This window comes from Muntiacus reevesi, chromosome 1 (genome assembly GCF_963930625.1).
Source record: "Muntiacus reevesi chromosome 1, mMunRee1.1, whole genome shotgun sequence".
Lineage (NCBI taxonomy): Eukaryota > Metazoa > Chordata > Mammalia > Artiodactyla > Cervidae > Muntiacus > Muntiacus reevesi.
In genome coordinates, this window is record NC_089249.1 from 193,592,332 (window position 1) to 193,618,500 (window position 26,169).

Genomic DNA, 26,169 nt, shown 5'->3' on the forward strand with positions numbered 1-26,169 from the left:
CCATTTCCTTCTCCAATGCAGGAAAGTGAAAAGTGAAAGTGAAGTCGCTCAGTTGTGTCGCTCTTTGCGACCTCATGGACTGCAACCTACCAGGCTCCTACGTCCATGGGATTTTCCAGGCAAGAGTACTGGAGTGGGTTGCCATTGCCTTCTCCTCAGTTCAGTTCAGTTCACTCGCTCATTTGTGTCTGACTCTTTGCGACCCCATGAATCGCAGCACACCAGGCCTCCCTGTCCATCACCAACTCCCGGAGTTTACCCAAACTCATGCCCATCGAGTCAGTGATGCCATCTAGCCATCTCATCCTCTGTCGTCCCCTTCTCCTCCTGCCCCCAATCCCTCCCAGCATCAGGGTCTTTTCCAATGAGTCAACTCTTCGCATGAGGTGGCCAAAGTATTGGAGTTTCAGCTTCAGCATCAGTCCTTCCAATGAACACCCAGGACTGATCTCCCTTAGGATGGACTGGTTGGATCTCCTTGCAGTCCAAGGGACTCTCAAGAGTCTTCTCCAACACCACAGTTCAAAAGCATCAATTTTTCGGTGCTCAGCTTTCTTCACAGTCCAACTGTCACATCCATACATGACCACTGGAAAAACCACAGCTTTGACCAGACGGACCTTTGTTGGCAAAGTAATGTCTCTGTTTGTTAATATGCTATCTAGGTTGGTCATAACTTTCCTTCCAAGGAGTAAGTGTCTTTTAATTTCATGGTTGCAGTCACCATCTGCAGTGATTTTGAAGCTCCCCCCCCCCCAAAAAAAGTCTGACACTGTTTCCACTGTCTCCCCATCTATTTCCCATGAGGTGATGGGACCAGATGCCATGATCTTAGTTTTCTGAATGTTAAACTTTAAGCCAACTTTTTCACTCTCCTCTTTCAGTTTCAAGGGGCTTTTTAGTTCCTCTTCACTTTCTGCCATAAGGGTAGTGTCATCTGCATATCTGAGGTTATCGATATTTCTCCCGGCAATCTTGATTCCAGCTTGTGCTTCATCCAGCCCAGCATTTCTCATGATGTCCTCTGCATATAAGTTAAATAAGCAAGGTGACAATATACAGCCTTGACATGCTCCTTTTCCCCTTCTCCTAGGTAGTTTCTATTCATCCTTTGGAGAGACCCCCATCCTTGGGAGGTTCTTGTTTTCCCCTTTGTAGTAATATTACCCCCTTTATATGATTTCTACCTGGATCAAATGAGATATATAGTTCAAAACACTTAACACAGTGTTTCACAAAGTGTCAAGACTTCAGTTCAATGGGGCTTCCCTGGCCTCCAGTGGTTAGGACTCATAGCTTTCACTGTCATGGCCCCAGGTTCCATCCCTGTAAAGGAACTAAGATCCCGCAAGCCATAAAATGCGGCAAAAAAAATAAAAACTTCAGTTCGAGAGACACCTCATCCATGAAGCCCTCCCTGACTGCCCTACCCACGTCTGGTTCCCATCTGTTATCCTTTCTCATGGATCTCTCAATTTCTCTTTTTGGCACATACCATAAATATAATTAACTAATTACTTGTGCTATCATCTGCTTCTTGTTTCTCTTTCAGATTAAGACCATGACTCCAGAAGGGCAGAAATGGTGCCCAGCACCATGCCTGCCAGATAGGAGGTGTTTGATCCATGTCTGTCCAATTAATGAATGGATGGGTCAAATGGGCTCCATCTTTGATTCAATTACTAAAATGTCAGAGGTTACACTTCTTATCACTGTTATCACCACATCCATTTTCTCCCTTTTCACACCTTTCCATAAAGGCGAAGAATAAAATGCATTCATGTTCACATCATGGGACAACAAAGCTATCTATATCTGTCCAGACAGACGAAGATGGTTACAAAGTTCAAACTAAACTTTGAGGTAGGCAGCGCCTCCATGTGATCTCTAGGAATCTTTGTTTTTCTGTTCATCATGTTTAGTCGCTAAGTCGTATCAGAGACTTTTGCGACCCGATGGACAGTGGCCCGCTAGGCTCCTCTGTCCATGGGATTTCCCAGGCATGAATATTGGAGTAGGGTGCCATTTCCTTCTCCAGGGCATCTTCTCAGCTCAGGGATCAAACTGCACCTCCTGCATTGGCAGGCGGAAACTGCCAAGCCACCAGGGAAGCCCTCTGTTCATCTACAAGTACCAAAATTCAATAGTCACAGGCTGTATCTCTGTCCTTCCAGACTGACTCTCACCCTCTCCTCCTGCTCTGCGCCCTGACAGGCTGACTGCCTGACCAGCTCCCTTCCCTTCCTTGCCTTCTGGCGCTGCAAGCGAGAGACTCCAGTAGGAGATGGGGAGGGAGGAGGGCAGAGAGGGCAGCGTCTTTATCCTCCTCTTCCTAAACACCGGCTGGATCTGGCAACTCAATTTTATCACACTGGATGTGGCGGCTGAAGTGATGCTCTGGGACTTTCAATGCTAGGTCATGAAATGATACAAATGCCGCCTGGCTTTCCTTCTCTTGGGTTGCCTGCCCTGGAGAGGCCAGCTGCCGGGTTGTGCGTATCAAGCTCAAGTCAACCTAGGTAGGGAGGAACTGAGGCATCCGGCCAACAACCAGCACTCACCTGCGGGTCATGTGTGAGTGAGCCTCCTCGGAAGCGAGATCCTTCAGCCCCAGTCAAACCTTCAGAGGAATGCAGCCCCAGTCAACATGTCGACTACAACCTTATGGAGACCCTGAGCCAGAAAGCCTACTAAAGCTGTCCCTGGATTCCTGACCCACAAACATTGTGTGAGCTAATAAGTGTTTCTTGTTTTAAGTCACTACGTGTGTGCGTGTAAACTCACTTCAGTTGTGTCCAACTCTGTCACCCCGTGGACTGTAGCCCGCTAGGCTCCTCTGTCCATGAGGATTCTCCAGACAAGAATACTGGAGTGGGTTGCCATGCCCTCTTCTAGGTGATCTTCCTAACCCCTGGGATCAAACCCGCGTCTCCTGCATTGGCAGGCGGGTTCTTTTACCACTAGCGCCACCTGGGAAGCCCTTAAGCCATTACATTTGGGGAGATAATTTGTTTCATAGCAACACAGAACTACCACACCTGGTAACAGGAGTCCCCAGTTCCCATTCTTCCTGGAACCCTCTTCCTCTATATCCTTCAGGTCTCCGCTCAGATGTGACTTCGCACAGCCTTCCCTAAACTCTCTTTACCCATCCCCCTGTGGCAGTTTATTTTTCATCTTGGCATGTATTATCTCCTGAAAGTAGTAAGAGTGTTAGTCACTCAGTTGTGTCCGACTGCAACTCCATGGAGTGTAGCCCACCAGGCTCCTCTGTCCATGGGATTCTCCAGGCAAGAATACTGGTGTGGGTAGCCATTCCCTTCTCCAGGGGATCTTCCTGACCCAGGGATGGAACCCAGGTCTCTCGAACTGTGGGCAGATTCTTTACTGTCTGAACCACCAGGAAGCTGCATACCCATCACATATTTGTTTCTTCTATCTCCCCCACTAGAATGCCAGTTCTGCAGGGCAGGGATCTTTGTTTTCTGCGATGCTGTGTCCATGGTGGATGGAACAGTGCCTGGCACAGCGCATGCTCTCACTATGGTGATCATTAGGATGAGAATCGAACAGACTTGAGTTGGGGCTGGATCAGATTCCCACCTGTTTCCTGCCTGTTCTGTGCTCACCATGACCAGGGATGGGACATAGCTGTGACCTCCCCTTCCACTGGGTAAGCAGTAGTTGGGAACTGTAACAAGAGAGCCCCTCCATGCCTCCCCACTTCCCTGGGATAAAATCCCAGGTCCTCTCAGCAGTCCTCAGCCTCTTCTGCACCAGAGATCATTTTCCTGGAAGACAATTTTTCCACAGATGGGGTGGAGGGTGTGGGGATGGTTTTCGGGATGATTCAAGTGCATTACATTTAGTGTGCAATTTATTTCTATTATTATTGCATCAGCTCCACCTCAAATCATCAGGCATCAGATCCCAGAGATTGGGGACCACTGCTCTGTGACACCTACAGTCCCCCATTCCTACCTGAAACCCCACCACTCAGCCACAAAGAACCATGAACTGTTTACCTTTGCTAAAAGAGTAGGCTCCAGGGAGAAGTGCCTAGACCCCACAAACAAAACTTTGGAGTTCGAGCAGAAAACATTAGAACATTTATATTTTTAATCATTGGGGATCTTCCCCAGCCAGGAATTGAACCCGCATCTCTGGAGTCTCCTGCATTGGCAGGCAGATTCTTTACTACTAGCATGGATTCTTTGCCACTAGCGCCACCTGGGAAGGCCAAGGAATATCATGTAATAAATACATTATTATAAAATGATCTACAGAATCTGATCATTCTCTAGTAGCTCAGTTGGGCTTCCCTTGTAGCTCAGTTGGGAAAGACTCTGCCTGCAATGCAGGAGACCCAGGTTCGATTCCTGGGTCGGAAAGGTCCCATGGAGAAGAAAATGGCAACCCATTCCAGTATTCTTGCCTGGAAAATCTCATGGACAGAGGAACCTGGCAGTCCATGGGGTCGCAAGAGTCGGACACAGCGACTACACCACCACCACAGAATCTGAGTATAACTGTATTTGTATATAATTCATAAACAAACACTCTTCGGGGAATTGAGCTTCCACATTTTTACTGATGGAGGTGCACGTTAAATAATTTGAGGGGTGTCATTTATCCTAACAATTTTGCCACCCCCAGAGAACATTTGGCAACGTCTGGAGACATTTTCAGTTACCACGACTGGGGCAAGGGTGTCACGGGCATCTAGTGGGTTGAAGCCAGGGCTGCTGCTAAATATTCTACAATGCACAGGGCAGGCCCCCAGGATCACCCAGCCCTAAGTGCCAACAGTGTTGAGGTTGAGAAGCCCTGGCTTAAAGCGCTGGTCACTTTTTCTGGGGTTTCTGCACCCAAAGCTGTTCCATCCCGCACTCCGATCTTCTGACTGCTGAGACCTCGCTCTTCCAGACTCCTCCAAGAAGCCATTTCTTTTTTTTTTTTTTTTAAGAAACTATTTCTGATGCCGCTAGGCAGGGTTCATCCAGCCCCCTCGCCCAGCCCCCATGCTGGGTTAAAATTGTCCTGATCCCTCGGGGTTCTCAATCTTCCGTTTTCAGCGCAAATTCCCTGGAACCCCTAGACAGACCGATTCTGCAAGACTGCGAAGGACCAGGAATCCGTATTTTTAACAAGCACCTTCTCCCCACCACAACTGCGTGCTTCTTAATATCTTGCACTGGTAGCCCAGTGACTAGTTGGACGTCTACAGCATGCCAGGCGCTACGAAATATTCGACCTGGGGATCCCGAATCCTGGCACGTGCGCGCGCGCGCGCACACACACATATAAGCGCACGCGCGTACACAAACCCGCCCCCAGGACGTAGCCACTATCATCATCCCCATTTTACAGAGAAGTAAACTGAGGTTCAGAGAGGAGACATAGCCGGGTAAGACACTCAAAGCGAGACAGGGGTCCAGATCCTCATTAGCGCCTGATTCCCGGGGGAGGGAGGGGACCGAGCGGTGAACAGGGGAGCGCGAACAGGCGGGGGCACGGAGACTCGCCGCGGCCTTCAGATGCGGCCCCGCCCCCACGAGGGACGTGAAGACGCGGACCCCGCGCAGCGTGGGGACATGTGACCGACTGCAGAGGCCGCGCCGCTTCCCCCGCCCGAACTCTGCGCGCTCCGCCGCAGGGTGCAGATCCGGGGCGCCCGCCTGGGTTTGGGGCGCAAGAGCAGAGGCGGAGCCAGGGCGGAGCTAGCGCTCCCCTTCCACCCCCCCGTTCCCAAACGAAAGCGAAACGGAGCGCAGGAAAGGAAGGGCGGAGCCGGCCTGGAGGCCCCGCCCCCTGCCCTGCGCGGCCGGACCGACGGGCGCGCCCAGGTAGGGGGCCGCTGAGCGCGCAGTGCGGACCCTCGCGGGGACCTACGCCGCCACCATGTCTCAAGAAGGTGTGGAGGTAGGAGATGGCTACAACTGGGCCGGGGGCCCGCGAGAGATGCTGAGGAGGAGCTAGGGGTACGGAGCGGGCTTCGCAGTTGCTGGGGACTCCATCCAAGCCCAGACCTTCCCCCCAAGGCTGGCACTCGTCCACCTCGGAAAGGAGAGTGACCGCCACATGCCCCGAAGCAAAATGCGGCCTCCTCGAGGAAAAGCGGGGGCTGCTGGGTCAAGGGTCAGAGGCCAGGGGTCATCTGGCCGGCCTCATCCCTTAGCCTGGGACGCTCGCCCTAGTCCGCTCCCTCCCCCAGTGCCCTATGGGGACTTTGGCTTTTTCCAGGAAATGCAGTAGAGGGATGGGGGGGGGGGGGCGGGGTACGGAGGCCAAAACCCAGGGTCAAGTTCAGGCCGTGAAAAAAGGAAACCTAGGGATGGAGGAAGGGCAACTGCGCTCTCCTTCTCCCATCTGTCCCCACCCCAGCTGGAGAAAAGCGTCCGGCGCCTCCGGGAGAAGTTTCATGGAAAGGTATCCTCCAAGAAGGCGGGGACTCTGATGAGGAAATTTGGCAGCGACCACACTGGAGTGGGGCGCTCCATCGTGTATGGTGAGCAGGTGGGGGTCCTGCCTGGTGAGAGTTAAGCTGGGGAGCAGGGAGGGGGTGTGGTCTGTGCTGGGGGCTGGAAGAGGCGATGAGATCATCTCTTTGGGGGGCGGTCTGGATCGGGGTTCTGGGGGCCCTGAAATGACCACAAAACCTTTCAAGGGGCCTTCACTTACACTTACTCTCCCCACCAGGGGTAAAGCAGAAGGATGGACAGGAACTGAGTAATGATCTGGATACCCAGGTAAACTGCCCCCCTCCCCTCAAAACACGTGGTAAGGGGAGGAAGAATGGAAGGGTCAGGCTCATCCATGGCAGAGCTCCTTCTATGCACTGTCCATCCACAACTCATGGTCTAGCCTCATTCACTTACTCACCTCAGTCGTGGATCTGACCACGAAGGCTGCAAACTGTAGGTGCTCATTACATGCTGATTGTATGAAATGGAAGAGAGAGACAAGAAACTAGGCAGTGAAAAGAATCAGGATTATCATCATTACAGAGGAGCCAAAAAGGTCAGGGAAGGCTTCCTGGAGGAGGTGGTACCACATTCTTCAAGCCTAGGGAGGAGTGATCCCTGGGAAGGGGAGGGGTTGGAGATCTTCCTGGAAGAGAGGGTGACCTGAGCAGAGGAACTTGCAGACAGGCTGGGACAAGCGGGAGATGGGGGAGGAAAGAGGGGCAGGGAAGCCCAAGTGAATGAATGAATAAAACAATGAATGGATGAAAGGCTTTCTACGGCCACTTTGCCCCTTAGATGGCCTTGGTAGCTGGTGCACGGGTTTGCCTGTCTGAAAGGGCCCAGCACAGAGTTGTTAAAGAGTATAATAAAGTATGTTTTATACTTTAACATTTATATATTTACAGTTATACATATAATGAGTATAATAAAACTAGCAAAGAGTATCATTGATTGAGCACTTTCCCTGCAGTAGGACTCCAGGAATTCTACCTGTTGACTTATTGCCACAGGTCCTGTAAGACAAGTCCTATTATTTATCATATCCACTTGACAGATGAGGAAACTCAGACACAAGGTGATGAAGTCACTCACCAGGTTCATGCTGAATGCAGGTGGTAACTGGGATTTGAACCCAGGTCACCTAGAGTAAGAACCTGGACTCCTAGATGTCCTTCATTAGGGAGAGTGGCTTGGCCATGATCCTACAGCTGGAAGTGATGAGGCCAGGATTCCAACCTGTGGCTCTCTGAATCCAGAGCTCAAGCACTTAGCCTAAAGCAGCATAGCCTCAAAGAGGCGACCTGTCACAATGCCAGCAAGTGTGTGCCAGCATGAAGGGAGCACAGGGCCCAGGCCTGTTGCCCCACACTCACTCAGGTAATCTCAGGCAAGCCCTCTCAGGGCTCTGGGCCTCAGTTTCCCCATCTGAGCAATGGGGATCACAGGTGTGCCCACCTCTCAGGGTTGCTATGAGGACAACTGAGATCACACACCCTTGCCCTCAGGAAGTGGAGGCTGCTCAATTAACTCCTCTTGAATTGGGGACACCTTACTCATATGGGGCCAGAACCCTGCCTCCCCCTCCAGAAGCCCTGCCCCCAGAAAAGAGGCATGAGCCACCTCCCCAGTTTCTGCCCCTGGTGTTTCCGCCCAGGACCCCCCAGAGGACATGAAGCAGGACCGAGACATCCAGGTGAGTCCAGGGTGTGGGACAGGGAGGTAGAGCGGTGAGCACACCCCTGGGGGTGTCCATACGTGAGGAGGACGGACACTTTAGGGGCTGGAAGAGAAGAGGACTGACCACCCTCTTGGCCCCACCCACCCCATTCTGCAGGCGGTGGCGACATCCCTCCTGCCACTGACAGAAGACAACCTACGCATGTTCCAGCGTGCCCAGGAAGACCTCATCCCTGCCGTGGACCGGCAGTTTGCCTGCTCCTCCTGTGACCATGTCTGGTGGCGTCGCGTGCCTCAGCGGAAGGAGGTGATGACCCAACCCCTGCCCTTGGTTCTGTCCTGGCTCTGCTCCCAACCCCCACTCCCAGTGTCCAAACCAACTGACCCAAGAACATCGGCCTCTGAGAACCCAACCCCGGACACCTGCAGCCTCAGAGATCAACCCCAATCTCAGCCCCAACGCTGACCCAGAGCTGGACTTCCAACTTAACATTCAACTGGAGAAGCTCAACTTACCCCTGAACTCTGACTACGCAGTTTGACCGCTACCACAGAAATCAAACCTGAGCCCCAAATCTGGCTTCTGAACCCCCTGACCAGTGGCGTGCTTCTGGTAAATGCCTAATAACCAGCCCTTGTAGGAAGTGCCACCAGACTTACAGTGTTTGCCAGTTTCGATGCTGTAAACCCCACCGTGACCATCATCAGGCTATCAGCGCCCACCTGCTCCGCTCTTCTCTACCCCTAGGTGTCCAGATGCAGGAAATGCCGGAAGCGCTATGATCCGGTGCCCAGTGACAAGATGTGGGGCGTGGCTGAATTCCACTGCCCGAAATGTCGGCACAACTTCCGGTGAGGGCACAACTTCCCCGAGAGGGAGCTGACCCCACCCCCTCACCCTCGGCCCCGCCCCCGCCCCGCCCCGCCCCTCCCTACCCTGGCCCCGTCCTGGCGTCCTGGCCCGGCTGGCCCTTGGACCCTCACGGCCCTGCCCGCCCCCAGGGGCTGGGCACAGATGGGGTCCCGGTCCCCCTGCTACGGGTGCGGCTTCCCTGTGTATCCGACACGGATCCTCCCTCCGCGCTGGGATCGCGACCCGGATCGCCGCAGCACCCACACCCACTCCTGCTCCGCTGAGGACTGCTACAATCGGAGAGGTGAGCGCCTGGCGTGTCCCCGTGGCTTCCCCCTATTCCGGGCCGTCTATGTGGCCTGGACTCCTGGGACTTCCATCTCTGGGGCTTTAAGCACCAAGGTGTCTGCCTGCTTCTTCCACCTAACTCCTAAAGTCCTAGTTCTGGAGGCCATTTCACCTCTTACCCCATGGGCCCCTCCTTCCACATCTTCCACCGTCCTCCACCTCCTTGCCTGGAGGGGGTCCCTCCTCACACTCACCTCCCATGGCATCAGCCACTCTCCATGTTTTCACCCATAAGGCTTTGTGGTTTCACCCTGATGACCCACATCCCGGTGTCCTGTGGACTCAGCCCCTGTAGTCTCTCTGTGTTCTTGGCTCCTGTTTTGTCCTCTGTAGTCTCAGGTGATGCCCATGACCCTGGGTCTCCTGTGGCTTCAACGTCTGTGACTTCCACCTCTGCCCTAGAGCCTGTGGCCTCAGCCCCTCCCCTCCCCCAGAGCACCCCGTGGCCTCCAGCCCCAGGAGGGGGCTCAGAACCTCTCCCTCCCCAGAGCCCCACGTGCCTGGGACATCCTGTGCACACCCCAAGAGCCGAAAGCAGAACCACCTGCCCAAAGTCCTGCACCCCAGCAACCTCCACATCAGTAGTGGCTCCACGGTGGCCACCTGCCTGAGCCAGGGGGGCCTCCTGGAAGACCTGGACAACCTCATTCTGGAGGACCTGAAGGAGGAGGAGGAGGAAGAGGAGGAGGGGGAGGAGGGCGGGCACGGGGAGTGACCCCTGCCAGATGCAGATGCAAACCAGACACGGTCTGTGGATATTTTGTGTTGTTATAAAATATGAGCTCAGACTGAGATCTCAATGCCCTTGGGGAGCCGTCTGGGTCCAAGATATTGGCAGGGGGATTCCTGGGCACTGTCTGCAGAGCCCTGGGGAAGCCCTGCAGATCCACAACGGGAAAAGGTCTGCGGGGCGTGGTCTGCGTGGAGCCACGAAGGAGGGGTGACCAGGACAACTTGGGCTCCTGCTGACACACATCCCCTGGGACCTGAGGGACAGATGGACAGAGGGTCACAGCCTCAGGGGCCTGATCAGCATGGCAGCCTTCTTGAGAGAGTAAGCCCCACCACGAAACTCGGCCCAGTAGACCCCGTCCTGGTAGCGGCTACGGTAGTGGCCACCACGATGCCACACCCCATTGAGGTTGGAATGGGCACAGGCATGGTACCACCAGCCTCCCCGCTGGTACAGGGCACAGTTACCTGAGGGGAAAGGAAAAAAAAAAAGCCTTATTTTATTCTTCGCACCAGCATAAAAGCCTCTACCAGCAACTCACTAGCACAAGGCTTTTGCCAGGCATCCTCTGTCCCCCTACTTCAAAGTAATAGCCTTAGTTTCTTCCTTATCCCCTTACCAAAGTACAAGTCACATTTTTCTCCATCCTTTCTGCAAACTAGGAGCTTCACCTCTCATTCCTTTATCAGAAAAAACAACATTCTCTACTTTCTTTCTAAAATAATTAATAATTCCTAGCTCTCACAGCTCCCCCTTTCCCCCACCACCTTTCATAAAGGCAGGGATCGTGACTTATTGACTCATTAAAGAATGAATCTAGACTCCCTCACCAGAATAAGAGTCCTGTCCTCCATGCTCTTGTTTGCCCTGATCCCTACCAGAGGAAAGTCTTACCCCACCCTCTTTCATTTCCTCACCAAGAGTCTTCTATCCTGCCCCCACACACCACCAAAATAAGAGCCCTTTACCAGAATAGGAGTCTCGGTCTCTATCCACGGTGCTGAAAGGCTTGTCATTGTGCCAGGAAAGAGAGTCTCCAGCATCCCCATGGTACTGGCCAAGCCGCAGGCGGTAGTGGTCACTCTCAGGCTCCAGGGAAAAACCATCATAGTGGGCGCGTGCCCCACGGCCTCCCCAGTCTTCAAGGAGCACCAGTAGCTCATGGTCCCCACGGCTGGTGAGCTGATGCACAGGTTCAAGGCCCAGCCAGTATTCCCCATCAGGCTGCCCAAAGCCCACCTGGCAGGAAAGTCAGAAAGTCAGGAGCTGGTCCCCTTCCCCTGCCCAGCCCCGCCCACCCACCTGTGCCCACCTTGTAATGCTGCCAGGTAGTGAAGAAGTTGACCGAGCCATCTTGCCGCCTCTGAATCACCGTCCAGCCTCCTCCCTCCAGTTGTTGCTCACACCATGCTGACACCACATGCCGGCCCACTCGTAACTCATACACTCCACTCTGTCCATGGCCTGCCTGGCGGGCCTCTGCACAATCCCGCCATGGGCCTATGGGCACAGGGATATGGGAGAGGCACAAGTTGGACCAGTCAACCCCTTACTGGAGTAAGAATCTTGATTCTCACTGGTCCCCTCTCCAGAATAGCAGCACTGCTTCTCTTATTCCCTCTCCAGAATAAAAGCCCCAATACTCATTTTCTTACCTAAATAAGACTCTAAGTCACTCTTCTCTCAGTAGAACCAATGTGGAGCCTGGGATTCTTAAATCCTTCTATGGTTTCACCAGAAGAGAGGTCCTGAACATGGCCCTCTGAACTGCCTCCAATGCTCACCAAAGTAGCATTCTTAAATCTGCTGCCCACTCATCAAAATAAGAGTACCTCTCCTAGTTTCACACCATAGTAAGAATTTTGTTCCTTATCAGAGTCAGAGCCATATCTTGCTGTTCCATCAACAGAATAAAATGCGTCATTTCCCCCCAGCCCCCTCACCGTAAGAGGAATCTCGCATTAAGGTCCTGCCTCCTATTTCCCTCTGTTCACGCTGCACTGGGAACCTCACACCTACAACAGCCACGCCCTTGACTCACCTGCAGGCTTAGCAGGAACAGCAGGGTGCCCCGAGGGCAGAGGAGAGGCCAGGGGTCCTGGCTGTCTCAGGGTCTGATCTCTCTGAGGTTCTGTGGCTGAGTCTAGCCTCCTGCCGGTGTCGCCGGTGCCACCCACCAAGCTGACGGGGACCACAGGTACCAGCGGTGGGGGCAGGACCTGGGGTAACCAAGAAAGTCAGATACCTTAGCCCTGGAAGCTCTGGGCTCCTACATCTTCCAGCACCCAGATGGGAAGGCGATCAAGCAGGAGCGTGGCTTGATCCTCCCAAGCCTAACTCCAGCAGTCAAGAGACAAAGCCAGACTTCCCGGTGGTCCAGCAGTTGGGACTCTGCTTCTACTCCTAGGGGAGGGGTTCGGTCCCTGGTCGGGGAACTAAGATTCCCCCATGCCTCAAGGTGTGTCCACAGCTTAACCAATCTGTGCCTTTACTTTTCTGTAAAGCAGGGATAATATGAGGCAATCCAACACTGAGTATTAACTTACTGAAGCCTCCCAAAGCTGTAAGGTGGCTACTATCAGAGCAACAATCTCTTACTCAAAACCCAAGGCCAGACATAGTCTAGAACTCTGAATAATACAGCAAGAGTTAGAAACAGTAACTGCAGAAGGAAATGGCAACCCACTCTATGGGGTTGCAGCGAGTCAGACAGGACTTAGACTAAAGGACAACAAGAAACAGTAACACAGGGTCTACATATATTCCCTAGCATCCCCAATGAGGTCTTTGGTCTTCATGCACATATTAGTAATATACCTGATTACAGGAACCTGCCTGCAATGCAGGAGAGCTGGGTTCAATTCCTGGGTCGGAAAGAACCCCTGAAGAAGGAAATGGCAACCCACTCCAGTATTCTTGCCTGGAGAATCCCATGGACAGAGGAGCCTGGCAGGCTACAGTCCATGGGGTCGCAAGAGTTGGACACGACTTAGCGACTCAACCACCACCACTATGAGTATTCATATCAGGTAGATAAGTAAAGACTTTAAGTAGCTACCAGTAGCGTTTTGCCCCAAATGAGTTGTTGGAGGAGAGAGAGGGATCCGGTTTATGGGGCTTTTTGTACTTCAGAACCGCGGATAAGAGATCGTGGGGTTTCAGGAGGCCCCACCTTACTGACAGTGCCCACAAGAAGTGGCTGCGATTTGGGGAGGGTGATAGTTTCGGAGTTACCTGCTGCTGCCCGCCCGCACTCCCCGGGCACAAGCGCTCCAGGCGGGCGATGAGGCCACTCTGCTGGCTGACTAGCTGTGCCAGCTCGCGGAACTTGACGTCCAGCTGGTGGAAGCGGGCGGCAGCGCGCTGCGCCTCCGCCGAGGCGTTCAGCACGCGATCCCCGAGCAGCGCTAGCGCCGAGGCGGGCTCCGCCCCCGGGCTAGGCCCCGCCCCCGGGCCCGCCTCGTGCTGCAGCTGCGCGCGCAGCTGGCCCAGGCGCGCGCTCAAACCTCGGCTCTCCTTGCGCAGCGCACGCACTTCGCCGGCTACGGCGCCGTCCGCCGTTGCCAGCCGCTGAAGTTCGCGCAGCAATTCCTCGTGGCGGCTCACGCGCACGCGCAGCGCCGCCACCTCGCTGGCGTTCACGGCCTCCGGCGTCGGGCGCGCGGCCGCCGGCCCGCTCCAGCACACGGCGCCCGTGAACTTTTGCGGGGGCAGCACGAAGGTGTAGGTGCAACGCGGGGCGGCCGCGCGCGCCCACCACGCGCCCAGCAGGAGCAGCAGCTGCAACGTGAGCAGCCGGGGTGCCGACATGGCGGACCTGCGGGCAGAGAATGAACGGGAAGTAGGGGGGCTGGACCCCCGACTATGAAGTCGGACCAAACCCTGTCCGCTCCCACACGGGAACGCACATGTCTACACCTGCGTGTATCAGGGGCCGCACACAGCGGATACATCCCCTTCCCAGCCCCGAGGTTGGAGATGCTGCAGTAGATCCCGTCCCTGGCCTCACCACTGAGTTCCAGGCGCCCTACAGATCAATATGCTTCGTGCATTCACTCTGCAAGGCTTCACTGAGAGCTGACTGTTTGCTGGCCTCAGTTCTAGGCGCTTGGGAATACAGTCGGGGTAACACACACAAAAAATCCCTGCCCCGGTGAGCAAGGAACAAAATTAAGTTAGAATTAATAGAGTATTAGACGGCCCTAGTTTGTACTAAGGATAACAGTAAAAGACAGGAGAATACCCTGGCCGTCAGTAGTTTAACTGTGTGCTTTCGCTGCTCGGGACTTGGATTCCGTCCCTGGTCGGTCCAGGAGCTGAGATCCCGCAAGAGGCAAAAAAAAAAAAAAAAAAAAAAAAAACACCAGTAAAAAGACAGAGATACGGGGATTTGAGAGGAGGGAAGACCTGGAGGAGGTGACATTTTTATACAAAAACCTGAGGGAGGAAACCATGGGGGTTTCTAGGGGAGAAGAGGTTCCTGGCAGGGGGAACTGAAATTTTAAAAGCCCTGAGGGTGGATCATGCCTGATATATTAAAGTACCTGGAGGAGGCTGAAGCAGAAACCATGGGAAAATGGGGAGAGAGGGGATGAGGGAAAAGTCCCCCTAATTCAGTCTAGTAGCAGACACCACATTTCCTATATACCCAGACCCAAATCCCAGGGTTGTCCCTGTCTCTTTCTCCATGGCAGATGGAACCCATCAGCCAGGCCTGTCAGCTCTGGTGTTTAGACGCTGAATTCCTCCACATTCACCCGCCGCCACCACCATGCTAACCCTCTCCCATGATCCAAGCTCAAGACACCATCTGGCTTTCCTTAGAGTCCCTACCTCCCAGGTCTCCAGGCTTCTGTCCTCAGGCTCTGCTCTGTTTTTCCAACAGCAGCCAGAGAATGCCTGTGAACACCCAAGTCAGGTCATGTCCCCTCACTTAGAGGTAAAGCCCGAATCCTCCTGCAGTGCAGAAAGTTCTACAAGCTCTGTCCAGTCCCGTCCCTTCCTCACCTCCTCCTGTTCACTCCACTCACTCTGCTCCAGCCACCCTGGCCTCCTGGCTGTTCCTCAAACACACAAGGCATCCTTCAGCCTCAAGGCATTTGCACTTGCTGTTTTCTCAGTCTGGAATATTCTTCCCTCAATTTATCATGCCTCCCTCTCCTTATTCAGGTCTCAGCTGTCTCCTTAGAAGCCCTCCTTGACTACCCCATTTAGAATCGCCCCTCCTGGGCACACCCTATATGGATTTTTCTTTCTTTTTTTAAAAATATTTATTTATTTGGCTGCACCGGTCTTAGTTGCGGCATGTGGGTCTAGTTTCCTGACCAGGGATTTAACCCAGGCCCCCTGCATTGAGAGCGTAGAGTCAGCCAGTACACCACCTTCGAAGTCCCCATGGTCTTTGTCATTTTAGCATTTGTCATTCTGCATTTGCCTCATTGATTTGCCACTGTTTATGCTCTGAATTCCTCCACCAAAATATCAGCTCCCAGAGGCTGAGTCTGGGTTTTGTTCACTGCTCTGTCCCCACTCCTAAAACAGCGTTTGGTGCCACACACGCCCTGCAGCACCCACGTGCTCCCCCCAAGGTGTTCCCTGACTCCCATAGGTGTCTTCGCTCAAGGATGTATATTTGTGGCCACTAACCCCCCTGCAGGATCCACACCCAGGCCCCCACTGTCTTCATTCCTGGGGTTCACACACTTGCAGCCTCTCAGATGGGGAAACACATTCCTCCCATGTGCATTTGCCCACATTCAGAAAATGGTCCACATGTCAGCCCTGTCGGCACCAACATCCACTTTGTCCAAACCCACACATAACTGGTGGTCACACACATTACCTCGTTCACACACTCAACAAACATTCCTTGAGCACCTATTGTGTGCCAGGAGATGGGGACACAGCTGTGACCAACACAGACAAAACCCCTGCCCTCACAGAGCAGATTGGAAAAAAACACAGTAGATAGGTCTTAGAGTGATAAGTCTTAGGAGAAAAAATATGGAAGGATGTGAGAGACCTGGGCTAGGGGCACTTTAAATAAAGGAGTCAGAATTCGCTTTCATTGCCAGGGGCCTGGGTTCTATTCCCTGGTCAGGGAACTAAGATCCCACAAGCATGTGGCGAGGCAAAAAAAAAAATAAATGAATAAATAAGTAGAGGAGTCAGACCTCACTGAGAAAATGACACTTGAGTACAGACCTGAAGGAAGAGAGATAAAGGGAAGAGAGAAATGTGGAACCTAACTTGATATGCCCAGGGAATAGCAGGGAGGCCTGTGAGGCTGGAACGGAATGAAAGGGGGAGAGCCGGAGGCAGCGAGGACAAGGAGGTGATGGAGGCACAGTGTGCAGGGACCAGAGGAGGATCTGGAGTTTTACTCCAACTTCCGTGGGAGCAGTGGGAGGGTTCTGAGCTGCAGAAAGGCATATTCACAACGGTATTCAAACACCAAGCACTAACTCTCCAGAGCAGAGCAGGGTCCTCTCCTAGCCCCCAACCCTGGAAGACATCAGGCCCTACATAATAGGGATGGACCAAACCCCTTGGAGGCTTTCCCAGGTAAAGAATCTGACTGCTAACGCAGGAGACGCGGGTTCTATCCCAGGTCTGCAAGATCCCCTGGGGTAGGAAATGGCAACCCACGCCAGTATTCTTGCCTGGGAAATCCCACGGACAGAGGAGCCTGGCGGGCTACAGTCCATGGGGTCGCAAAATAGTTGGACAGCACTGAACATGCACACACACAAACCCCTTGGAACTAGAGTGTGTGTAACATCTGCTGCCTTTTGGGATCTCAGCCTGTGGTAAAGGGGAGGCCTGGGGAGTCCCCCAGCCAAACCCAGGCCCAGGTTTCCCAACAGACAGATTCAGCCTCCACCTACCCTCCCACCCTCCTGCGCTCTCACCTCTCACGACCAAGACCCTGAGTTCCACAAGGCCCACAGCAGACACAAGAAGTCCGAGAAGGAGCCGAGTGTCCAGCAGGACCTCTGGAGAAGGGGAGAGGCTAGTGGGAGAGCAAGGAGGAAGGAGGCGTGGTAACCACCCCCAGCCACCCAGAGCCTGAAACTAGAGCTGTGAAATGCTAAGCCGAGGAGCTGCAACTGTAAATATTTAGCATTTCCCACGTGAGGACAGAGGGGGAATTGCCAGACCCTCCTGCTCAGGCCACCAGAGCCTGATAACACAGTTCAGTGCCCTGAACGTTCCCCCAACAGCAGAGCTCAGAGCGTGGGAGGCTGCAGGCCCAGGAGGCTGGGGCAGATCACAGCCTCAGACATAGACACACAGACACACATCACAGAGAACCACAACGGCGAATATTAGCAGCACCTGCTGCCTGGCTGGGGTGACTCTAAACGGGACATTTTGTATCTCATTTAATCTTGGCCACCTGAGCTGGTTTCTGTAAGGAGCCACATTTTACAGCAGAGAACTGAGCCTCAGAGAGGGTGAGCAACTGGCCTGTGGCTCACAGCCTAAGAAAAGATCAGCAGTGGGATTCAGCCCAGGTAACATGGCTTCAGAACTCACACACATGACCATGACAGCCACATACTCCTGTGTAACAGTGCAGCACAAAGACATACAGATACCCCAAATAGACATGCAAACCATTGCACAAAGCAGCAAAGATCGATGGAATCTGTGTGTGTGTGTGTGTGTGTCCATGGATTTGCCTGGCACACCCAATTATAAAGACACAACTGGAGGGAATTCCCTAGTGGCCCAGTGGTAGGATTCTGTTCTTTCACTGCCGGGGGCCAGGTTCCATCCCTGATCAGGGAACTAGGATCCCACAAGCCTTGTGGTGTGGCAAAAAAAGAAAAAAAGACAGCTGGAAACAGCACAGATTTGGGCAGTGACTTTTCAAAGCGTGGTCACATACACACATACATCACGACAAAGGAAAATATCCCGTGGGCTGAGTGTGTCCATATCTGTGCATCAGGTACATGCACACCCAAGTACACTCAGTCACACACCGGCAAGGGCAGAGACACAAACCAACTGGAAAGTGCAGAAACAAGCCCCTGATACCCGCCTGCCACCCACTGCAAGTTTCCATTTATCTCCCACACACTCTCACATCCTCACACAGGTCAAGTCCTGCAAGGACGAAAACAGGCAGCAGTAACCACACACTCATCTCTCAGAGGTACAAAGCGACTCACGTAGAGCCCCCACCGGACCAGGGTCTCCTTGTAAGACGGCCTCCCCGACCAGCAGACACACTTTCCCAGTTGCTACTGTCCTGAGCTCGTAACCCGAGTGGCCTCCCGGGCTGAAGGAGGAAATGGTCGTCCCAGATATGAGAGATGCTGCCAGGCTGGGCTCTGGGCCTGGGCTGGGGCCCCTCCGCCCCCCACTGGTAGTCTCCTCCGGCTCCCCCTTTTGGCCGCAGAGAAAGAAACCTCAGAAGTCAAGGAGAGGGGCTAGTGGAAGAGAGTGTCCAGGAGACAGAGGAGAGACGTAGGGAAGACGGGGAGAAAGGTGGGCGATGAAGAGAGAGATGAGAAGAGAGAAATGGGAATAGGGGCAGAGAGAGGAGAAAGACGGAAACTTATAGATGATGAAGGAGACAATTGATGGCAGGAGCAAGGCTGGGGAGAGGGAGGCAGACAGGGAGAAGACAGAGATGGGGAGGGGGACACAGAAGTGGGGAGAGGAGAAAAAATTGGAGTGGGGAGACAGGAGAGGGGAAGCAAATGGTGAGAAGACAAATGGGGGAGGGGACTAAAGTGGGGAGGGGAGACAGGGGAAGGAAACAGATGGAACAGGGAGAGAGAAGTTGGGGGAAATCTCTTCCCCCACCCGAAGGTTCTGGGGAAGAAGCCAGAGGCCTGAGGCCAAGACTGGGGCTTTGAGCGGAAACTGGGAGGGGGGGAATTATTGACCAAGCGCCCGCCTTGCCCTGAATTTCCAGAAGATGATGTGGAGTTTCCATCCCCCAGCCAGTCCACAGACAGGGCCTCTGCGAGGGACAGCTGATCCTCAGGAGCTGGGGGCCAAGTCGAGTAATTGCCAAGGCACTACCCCCTTCTCAGGCTCCCAAGTGCCTGGCGCCAGGGTGCCAAGTATTGTGTACACATCATCTCTCTTAATTCGCGAGTCAGAGAGGAAATGATGATCATTGAGGATATTTTATGAGCCTCAGAGTGGAGAACTTGGCTCTCAAAATCGCATAGCTGGTGGAATTGGCCGAGGCGGGATTCGAACCAGAGGATCATTTCGAACCATGGCCCCGCCCTGGTTTCCGTAGAAACAGGCCCTTGGTGTTTCCATAGCAACCCCTCCGAGGACGTTTTCCCGCCACCTGGTGCGCATGCACTGTTGGTGACGTCATCGAGGCGCCTCACATAGTCGCCTCGCCGGAGCCGGAAGTGAGCGGAGCGGCGCCGGAAGCAGCCGGCAGACGAGGCCTCGTGGAAAGGACGGCGGCATGGGACAGTCGGGAAGGGTGAGTCGCAGCGGCCAGGAAAGCGGGCAGCGCGGGCGGGGTTCCGCCAGCGGTAGCGGGGCTCACCTCTTGCTTCTCGTCCCCGCAGTCCCGGCACCAGAAGCGCGCGCGCGCCCAGGCCCATCTCCGGAACCTCGAAGCCTATGCCGCGCAGCCGCACTCGTTCGTGTTCGCTCGGGGCCGCGTGGGTCGCAGCGTCCAGCAGCTCAGTATGGACTTGAGGCGGGTCATGGAGCCGCTCACCGCCACCCGCCTGCAGGTCTGCATCACCCAGCCCACCGCCACCCGCCCTGGGCCTCGTCTTCTCAGCTGCGAGGGTGGCTTCATCCTCGAAACCGCTGGAGGCCTCAGTTTACTAGGCTGGAGAAGGGGAACCTTATGGGGACCATCGTGCCTGCCTCTCAAGGATTTGAGGGGCAGCAGCGAGGGCGAGCAGATGAACGCACCCAGCCTGGAGCTTGGCTGAATGCCTAAGGTTGATGGTTAAGAGGGGACTCGAGTTAGCAAAGCTGGCTTCTCTCAAAGGCCCGAGCCAAGTTACTTAACCTCGCTGAGCCTCAGATGGGCCCTCTGAAAAATGTGGTGATGCAGTGTCAAGAGACAGAAGTTTCAGTTAAAGTCTGATTGGCTCTAGAAGCCAAGAGCATTCCATTCCCCTCTCCCCCTAGTTCTCTAAAGGGTTAAGTGCAAGAAATGGCATAACAGGTTAGGCTTAAAGGCTTTGCTTAATAAGAGGTTATCTGTGATCATCCATTTTTCTTTTTATCGTTTCCAGATAAGGAAGAAAAACTCTCTGAAAGATTGTGTAGCAGTGGCTGGGCCCCTTGGGGTCACACACTTCCTGATCGTGAGCAAAACAGAGACCAACGTCTACTTTGTGAGTGGGTGCTCTCACCCCCTCACTCCCCACACCCTCCTCCGCCACCAGCTCTCATGATGACCCTTGTGCCTCTGAGCTGCCATGATTCTGGCTTCAAAGTAAACGCTCTGAAGAGATGGGCGGTGATCTCCATTTCCCACCCCCGCCCAACCCCGCTCCTGAATTAGACACCTCAACCCTCACAGATCTTTTCTTCTGCAGAAACTGATGCGTCTCCCAGGAGGCCCTACCCTGACCTTCCGGATCAACAAGGTAAGGACTCAGAGTGACATGGGGCTCAGCTGGTAAAGAATCGGCCTGCAAACCCAGGAAACCTGGGTTTGATCCCGGGGTTGGGAAGATTCTCCTGGAGAAGGGAACCCGCTGCAATATTTTGGCCTGGAGAATTCCATGGACTATGTCTATGGGGTTGCAGAGTCAGACACGACTGAGCGACTTTCACAACAGCACAAGAGGTGACATGAGGCCTCCGAGGGGCAGGAGCTGGGTTTGGGGATTGCACCAGCTGCATGTGCTGGACAGGTGGTCACCCATTCCTCACCCTGCCCTGCAGTATACGTTGGTGCGTGATGTGGTCTCCTCGCTACGCCGGCACCGCATGCATGAGCAGCAGTTTGCCCACCCACCCCTCCTGGTGCTCAACAGCTTTGGCCCCCATGGCATGCACGTGAAGCTCATGGCCACCATGTTCCAGAACCTGTTCCCCTCCATCAACGTGCATAAGGTGAGCCAGGCCATGTGTGATGAAAGTGAGTGTAGGTGAAGCAGGCAGCAAGGACCACACTCAGCCTGTCTTCACCTCCCAGCCCTAAGGCTGAGAATTCTGGATCCTGAGTTCTAAACCCATTCATGCTCTCCCATCTGGCAGATGGGAAATAATGTCCATGGTATTTCATTTCCTAAGGGTGCATTCATTGAATGCTGATCTAAGCTAAGTAGTATGTTCCATTTTACAGAGAGGGAAACTGAGACTGACAGAGGTGAAGATACTAGTCTCAGGTTAGATATGAAGGACAAGAAGGTAGGACGGAATTCTTTAAATCTGTCTGGCTCCAGAGCCCCAGCTCCTGATCCCTGGCATCAGGGAGTCCAGTGTGGGTAACCTCAATGGGCCTCGCAAGCTGGATTTCTAGCCCCAGGTAGCCCATGGACACCAGTTGCAGCCCCATCCGTCCCTGCAGTGCTGGCAGCACCCAGACCGCCTTTCTGGAGTGTGGCCATAGCCAGGGCTCAGCAGGGGCTCCAGCACACAGCGGGGCCCATGGCCCACTCAGCAGGTGCCGTGCCCTCTTTTCTCTTCCAGGTGAACCTGAACACCATCAAGCGTTGCCTTCTCATCAACTACAACCCTGACTCCCAGGAGCTGGATTTCCGTCACTAGTGAGTTCTCAGTGGGGAGTGGGTGGGCGGGTGGGGGGTGCATGGCCCCATGTGCGACTGATGACAGCACAGCTGCTGAGACTCTGTGATTGCTCAGTCTCAAAGTAAACGCGCTGACGCACTGAAAAGGGTTGGCAGGGTAGGGCTGACCTGTGACCCCATGGCTCCTGACCCCCATCCTTGCCTCCCTCCCACCCCTGCAGCAGCATCAAGGTGGTCCCTGTGGGTGCCAGTCGTGGGATGAAGAAGCTTCTCCAGGAGAAGTTCCCCAACATGAGTCGCCTGCAGGACATCAGTGAACTGCTGGCCACGTGAGGAGAGCTTGGGCTGGCGGCAGGGAGGGGGGCACCACACTCCAGGGGACCCCAAAGCTGTCCTCAGAGCCAGGGAGCCCTTGCTGAGCCCCTCGTGTGCCCCATGCAGGGGTGCAGGGCTGTCGGAGAGCGAGGCAGAACCTGACGGCGAGCACAACATCACAGAGCTGCCACAGGCTGTGGCGGGGCGAGGCAACATGCGGGCCCAGCAGAGCGCCGTGCGGCTCACGGAGGTGAGGCTCAGTGCGGGGCAGGCCTGGTGCTCCCCCATCCCCGAGGAAGGACTGACACCCCATCCCATCTTCTGCTGTTCCTCCAGATTGGGCCTCGGATGACGCTGGAGCTCATCAAGATCCAAGAGGGGGTCGGAGAGGGCAACGTGCTGTTTCACAGGCTCGGTGAGGGCGGGGCCAGGGGCAGAGTGGGGCCCGAGGCCTGACCACAGTGGGCTCACCTGGGTCCTGGGGGTGGAGCACTAAGTGGCCTCCTCTTCCTGCTCAGTGCACAAAACCGAGGAGGAGCTGCAGGCCATCCTGGCTGCCAAGGAGGAGAAGCTCCGGCTCAAGGCCCAGAGACAGGACCAGCAGGCCCAGAACATTCGGCGCAAGCGGGAGCAGCGAGAGGCTCACAAGTGTGTGGTCACCAGGCAGTTGAGGCAGGGTCCCAGGTGCAGGCTGCCACGTTGACCAATGTCCCTTCTCCAGGAAGAAGAGCCTGGCGGGCATGAAGCGGGCGCGGGCAGAGGCCGATGGGGATAGCGATGCAGAGGACCCCGGGGCCCCGCCAGAGGCAGAGGGGACCAACCAGCAAGAGGAAGAAGAGGATGAGGCTGAGTATTTCCGCCAGGCTGTGGGCGAGGAGCCTGATGAAGGTGTGTGGCAGACAGGGCTCCGGGCACCTGGGTACCACTGGCCTGTCTGTCCCTGTGCCTGGTGGCCCTGACACCGCTTCTCCCTGCAGATATGTTTCCAAAGGCAGCCAAGAGGAGGCGGCCTGCTGGGCCCCCAGGCAAGAAGCATCGGCTGAAGGAACGGAAGCTGGACCGAGGCAGTGACCGGAGATCTCAAAAGGCCAAGGGCAGGGGCCCAGGGACCCAGGCCAAAGTGGGACCCAGGAGGCCTGCCAGGAACCATGGGCAAGGTCGACCTCGGCCACCCAAGAGAGCAACCTGAGGCCAAGCCTGGGTGGCAGATGAAATGCCCCAGATTGGGGCCTGAGAGCTGCTGTGCTGAACTCCCCTCCTGGGCCTCCAGGCGCAGCCCTCGGTTTCCTTTCATAAAGGAGAGCTGCTTTCCCACCTTCCCCTCTAATAAACTCATTTCTCATGAGGCTGAGTCTGCGTTTGAAATGGCGAGCTTGCTTTCTGCTCCACACCCAGGCCCCTGTCTGCACCTGGGCAGTGGACGTGCAAGACCTTATTTCATACGCCAGGGTGACACAGGTGTGACCCTCCTGTGGTGCCCTGGGGTCCTGGACCCCTCCCCAGCCTACCCAGTGCCCCCACAGCAGATGAACCAGCTCTGGAGGTTGGGTGCTGTCAGAAGGAGGGAAGCAGGAAGTGGAAGTGAGGCGTGTGCCCAGACCCGTTTCTCGAGCTGAAGGTGGTGCGGCCAGGAAGGGGAGGGGCCAGTGGCTTGTGTCTCAGAAGGGACCACGCTGCACGAGGCAAAGTGCGGCTGCAGACCCAGAGGCAGGCATGCGGGCCCTAGCCAGCAACATCTCAGGTGAGGAGCCAGCGCTACCGTGCTAGTGAAGCCAGGCACATCCAGGGCCTTGGGGGTGGAGGTGGCCAGCTCCTAGAGGGTGGTGGGGAGATGGGTAAGGAATCACTGCTGGGCTCGCTTCCTCCCAGACAAAAGGGATGGGATAGGAAAGCAGAAGTGAAAGTGGCGGAGCCGTCTGGGTCACGGAAGGGGTACGTGCACAGAGCTTATGGCCAGCCTGCTGGACCAGCCAGGAGTCCAGGCCATTCCTCAGCAAGCTGAGGCTGAGGGGGGTGTGTGAAGGACAGACTAGAGAACTCAGCTCCCCTATGCTGCTGTGTCCCAGGTGCTGGCATGGGGAGCCCAGGAGCACAGCACTTCTACCCTCGGGAGGGAAAGTTGTGGGGATTTTTCTTACAGTGGTCATATGGATGGGGATAGAGCTATGGAGGAAAAATAAGCAGGGTAGGGGGCCACGGGGAGCAGTCGCCAGGTTTGGGTCTTCTCAGGATCAGAGACCAGAAGGTGAGGGGGATTGCCTCCAGGGGTGCCTGGTGCATCAGTGAGTGCAAAGGCCCTGAGGTAGGTTTTGCCCTAAGAAACAGCCAGGACATCATGGTTGGTGGGAGCGGGAACGTGCGTGGGGTGGGAGCGGTAGCTTCCTCGGGGCATTGTGGGAAGGGATGAGCACTGGTTTTTCCAGTGAGCACCGATCTTTCTTCCAGGTAGGTAGGGAGTCTGGAAGTATATGGTTGTGACCTGACTCAGGTGCCCTTTGGAGGCTGAGAGAGAACAGATGGATGATGAGGGTGGGAGCAGGGACACCAAGGTGGACCAGACTACTGGCCCAGATAGATGGTGACACTTGGGGTGACAAACTGACATGTGGGACTTAGGAGTTGTAGAGGGTCTGGCGGGTGGGGGTCCTCCCCCTCCCTCGGGCTCATGCTTCTCCGCCCCAGGCCCTGAGGGTTCTGGTGGTCAATGCCAGGTCATGTGCATCCCCGGTTCTTGCCCCAGGACACAGAGCCTAATGGACTCTGGGCTTCTAATCTTCCTTGGCCTGAGTCCCTCTGTACACAGGTGCTGTAGCTGGCACTCCCCCTCCTGGGTGTGGAAAAGCACTCTGGAAACATGCCCACAAGGGGCTCCTGGCACACAATAGGCAAGGGTGCCAGAGCGGGAGCCACAGTGAGGGACCGGGCTGTGCCACACCCTCTGCTCACAGGTGCCATGCGGTGCCCAGTCAACTTCTCGGAGGCTGCGGATCGCATCCTCAGCGGCCTCCAGCAGGACTTTCTGTGGCCCATGCTGGCAGCCGAGTTCCTGGTGGCCTTGGCCGGCAATAGCCTGGCCCTGTACCGCTTCTGCAGCCGGGAGCAGCGCCCTTGGCCCCCAGCTGTGATCTTCTCGGCCCAGCTGGCGGTCAGCGACCTGCTCTACGCCCTGACGCTGCCCCCCCTGGCTGCCTACTTCTACCCGCCCAAGCACTGGCGCTACGGGGAGGTTGCCTGCCGCCTGGAGCGCTTCCTCTTCACCTGCAACATGCTGGGTAGCGTCATCTTCATCACCTGCATCAGCCTCAACCGCTACATGGGCATCGTCCACCCCTTCTTCACCCACAGCCAACTGCGGCCCAAGCACGCCTGGGCCGTCAGCGCTGCTGGCTGGACTCTGGCGGTCCTGCTTGCTGCCCCCACGCTCAGCTTCTCTCACCTGAGCCAGTCCCAGCAGAAAGGCCAGTGCTCTGTGGCCAGCCCGGGGGCCTGTACCAAGTGCCTGGGGACAGCGGATGAAAGCCAGCTCGAGGCCTACTGGGTCTACCACCTGCTGCTGGCGACCCTGGGCTGTGGCCTGCCGCTGTTGCTGACCCTGGCAGCCTACAGCGCCCTGGTGCGGGCCGTGCAGCACAGCCACGGCATGACGGCGGCCAGCAAGCTGCAGGTCACAGTGCTGGTGGCCAGCGGAGTGGTCCTCTACGCGAGTTCCTACGTGCCCTACTACGTCACAGCGGCGCTCAACATGTACGCCCGGCTGCGCTGGCGAGCCCTCTGCCCGGGTTTTGAGAGTGAGGCCGCGGCTGAGAAGGCCCTGGCCTGGAGAATGTACTTGGCCCACCAGGTGACACGGGGCCTGGTGCCCCTGGCCATCTGCATCCACCCGCTGCTCTATATGGCTGTGGTGCCCAGCCTGGACTGCTGCCGCCAATGCTGCCCAGGCTGCGGGCAGGGCCAGACCCCAGGCGATACTGCGTGCCAAGCCCTGCCCCTCAACGTCACAGCCATCCCCAAACCTCAGGGCTCCAGTCTCCCGAACTGAGCCCATGACCTGGCCCATCTTCAGCCCCC

At 55.4% G+C, this 26,169-nt stretch overlaps 4 protein-coding genes and 2 non-coding genes across 7 annotated transcripts; 5 read left to right on the plus strand and 1 right to left on the minus strand.

Moving 5' to 3' along the window:
• The first annotated feature begins 5,553 nt into the window (after positions 1–5,553).
• On the plus strand, positions 5,554–10,060 carry SHFL (shiftless antiviral inhibitor of ribosomal frameshifting). The gene is made up of 8 exons (XM_065932592.1): positions 5,554–5,922; positions 6,385–6,508; positions 6,700–6,749; positions 8,122–8,160; positions 8,302–8,451; positions 8,893–8,996; positions 9,147–9,301; positions 9,834–10,060. The coding sequence occupies exons 1-8, from the start codon at positions 5,902–5,904 to the stop codon at positions 10,058–10,060; spliced, it is 870 nt and encodes a 289-aa protein (XP_065788664.1). The 5' UTR covers positions 5,554–5,901.
• Positions 10,061–10,077: 17 nt separating this feature from the next.
• On the minus strand, positions 10,078–18,336 carry ANGPTL6 (angiopoietin like 6). The gene is made up of 6 exons (XM_065932579.1): positions 18,259–18,336; positions 13,313–13,895; positions 12,120–12,297; positions 11,391–11,578; positions 11,047–11,317; positions 10,078–10,545 (listed from the first exon to the last, which is right to left on the minus strand). The coding sequence occupies exons 2-6, from the start codon at positions 13,886–13,888 to the stop codon at positions 10,355–10,357; spliced, it is 1,404 nt and encodes a 467-aa protein (XP_065788651.1). The 5' UTR covers positions 13,889–13,895; positions 18,259–18,336; the 3' UTR covers positions 10,078–10,354.
• Positions 18,337–19,449: 1,113 nt separating this feature from the next.
• On the plus strand, positions 19,450–23,447 carry PPAN (peter pan homolog). 2 transcript variants are annotated; one of them, XM_065932604.1, is made up of 12 exons: positions 19,450–19,544; positions 19,633–19,803; positions 20,320–20,421; positions 20,626–20,676; positions 20,978–21,148; positions 21,728–21,804; positions 22,008–22,115; positions 22,228–22,351; positions 22,438–22,516; positions 22,620–22,749; positions 22,823–22,989; positions 23,079–23,447. In XM_065932604.1, exons 1-12 carry the CDS (start codon positions 19,527–19,529, stop codon positions 23,288–23,290), a joined length of 1,410 nt encoding a protein of 469 aa, XP_065788676.1. In that variant the 5' UTR covers positions 19,450–19,526; the 3' UTR covers positions 23,291–23,447. The 2 variants fall into 2 exon arrangements, with proteins under 2 accessions (XP_065788676.1, XP_065788683.1); XM_065932611.1 differs by lacking the exons at positions 19,450–19,544; positions 19,633–19,803; positions 20,320–20,421 and adding an exon at positions 20,466–20,522.
• On the plus strand, positions 20,466–20,549 carry LOC136156472 (small nucleolar RNA SNORD105). Its single transcript, XR_010661020.1, has one exon. It is a non-coding gene; the product is annotated as a small nucleolar RNA SNORD105 (small nucleolar RNA).
• LOC136156490 (small nucleolar RNA U105B) lies at positions 21,852–21,931 on the plus strand. The gene has a single exon (XR_010661032.1). It is a non-coding gene; the product is annotated as a small nucleolar RNA U105B (small nucleolar RNA).
• A 288-nt stretch (positions 23,448–23,735) lies between the features above and the next one.
• On the plus strand, positions 23,736–26,140 carry P2RY11 (purinergic receptor P2Y11). Its single transcript, XM_065932624.1, has 2 exons — positions 23,736–23,842; positions 25,050–26,140. The coding sequence occupies exons 1-2, from the start codon at positions 23,815–23,817 to the stop codon at positions 26,138–26,140; spliced, it is 1,119 nt and encodes a 372-aa protein (XP_065788696.1). The 5' UTR covers positions 23,736–23,814.
• The last annotated feature ends 29 nt before the right edge of the window (positions 26,141–26,169 follow it).

Coding starts and splice junctions, on each gene's coding strand:
- PPAN (XM_065932604.1), top strand. Junction 20,677..20,977: donor TGACCTTCCGGATCAACAAG/GTAAGGACTCAG, acceptor CCTGCCCTGCAG/TATACGTTGGTGCGTGATGT. Junction 22,990..23,078: donor GGGCGAGGAGCCTGATGAAG/GTGTGTGGCAGA, acceptor TTCTCCCTGCAG/ATATGTTTCCAAAGGCAGCC.
- P2RY11 (XM_065932624.1), top strand. CDS start 23,815: ATGCGGGCCCTAGCCAGCAACATCTCAG. Junction 23,843..25,049: donor CCTAGCCAGCAACATCTCAG/GTGAGGAGCCAG, acceptor CTCTGCTCACAG/GTGCCATGCGGTGCCCAGTC.
- ANGPTL6 (XM_065932579.1), bottom strand. CDS start 13,888: ATGTCGGCACCCCGGCTGCTCACGTTGCAGCTGCTGCTCCTGCTGGGC. Junction 12,298..13,312: donor GTGCGGGCGGGCAGCAGCAG/GTAACTCCGAAA, acceptor TGGTTACCCCAG/GTCCTGCCCCCACCGCTGGT. Junction 11,579..12,119: donor TGTTCCTGCTAAGCCTGCAG/GTGAGTCAAGGG, acceptor CTGTGCCCATAG/GCCCATGGCGGGATTGTGCA.
- SHFL (XM_065932592.1), top strand. CDS start 5,902: ATGTCTCAAGAAGGTGTGGAG. Junction 6,509..6,699: donor GGGGCGCTCCATCGTGTATG/GTGAGCAGGTGG, acceptor TCTCCCCACCAG/GGGTAAAGCAGAAGGATGGA. Junction 9,302..9,833: donor GGACTGCTACAATCGGAGAG/GTGAGCGCCTGG, acceptor CTCCCTCCCCAG/AGCCCCACGTGCCTGGGACA.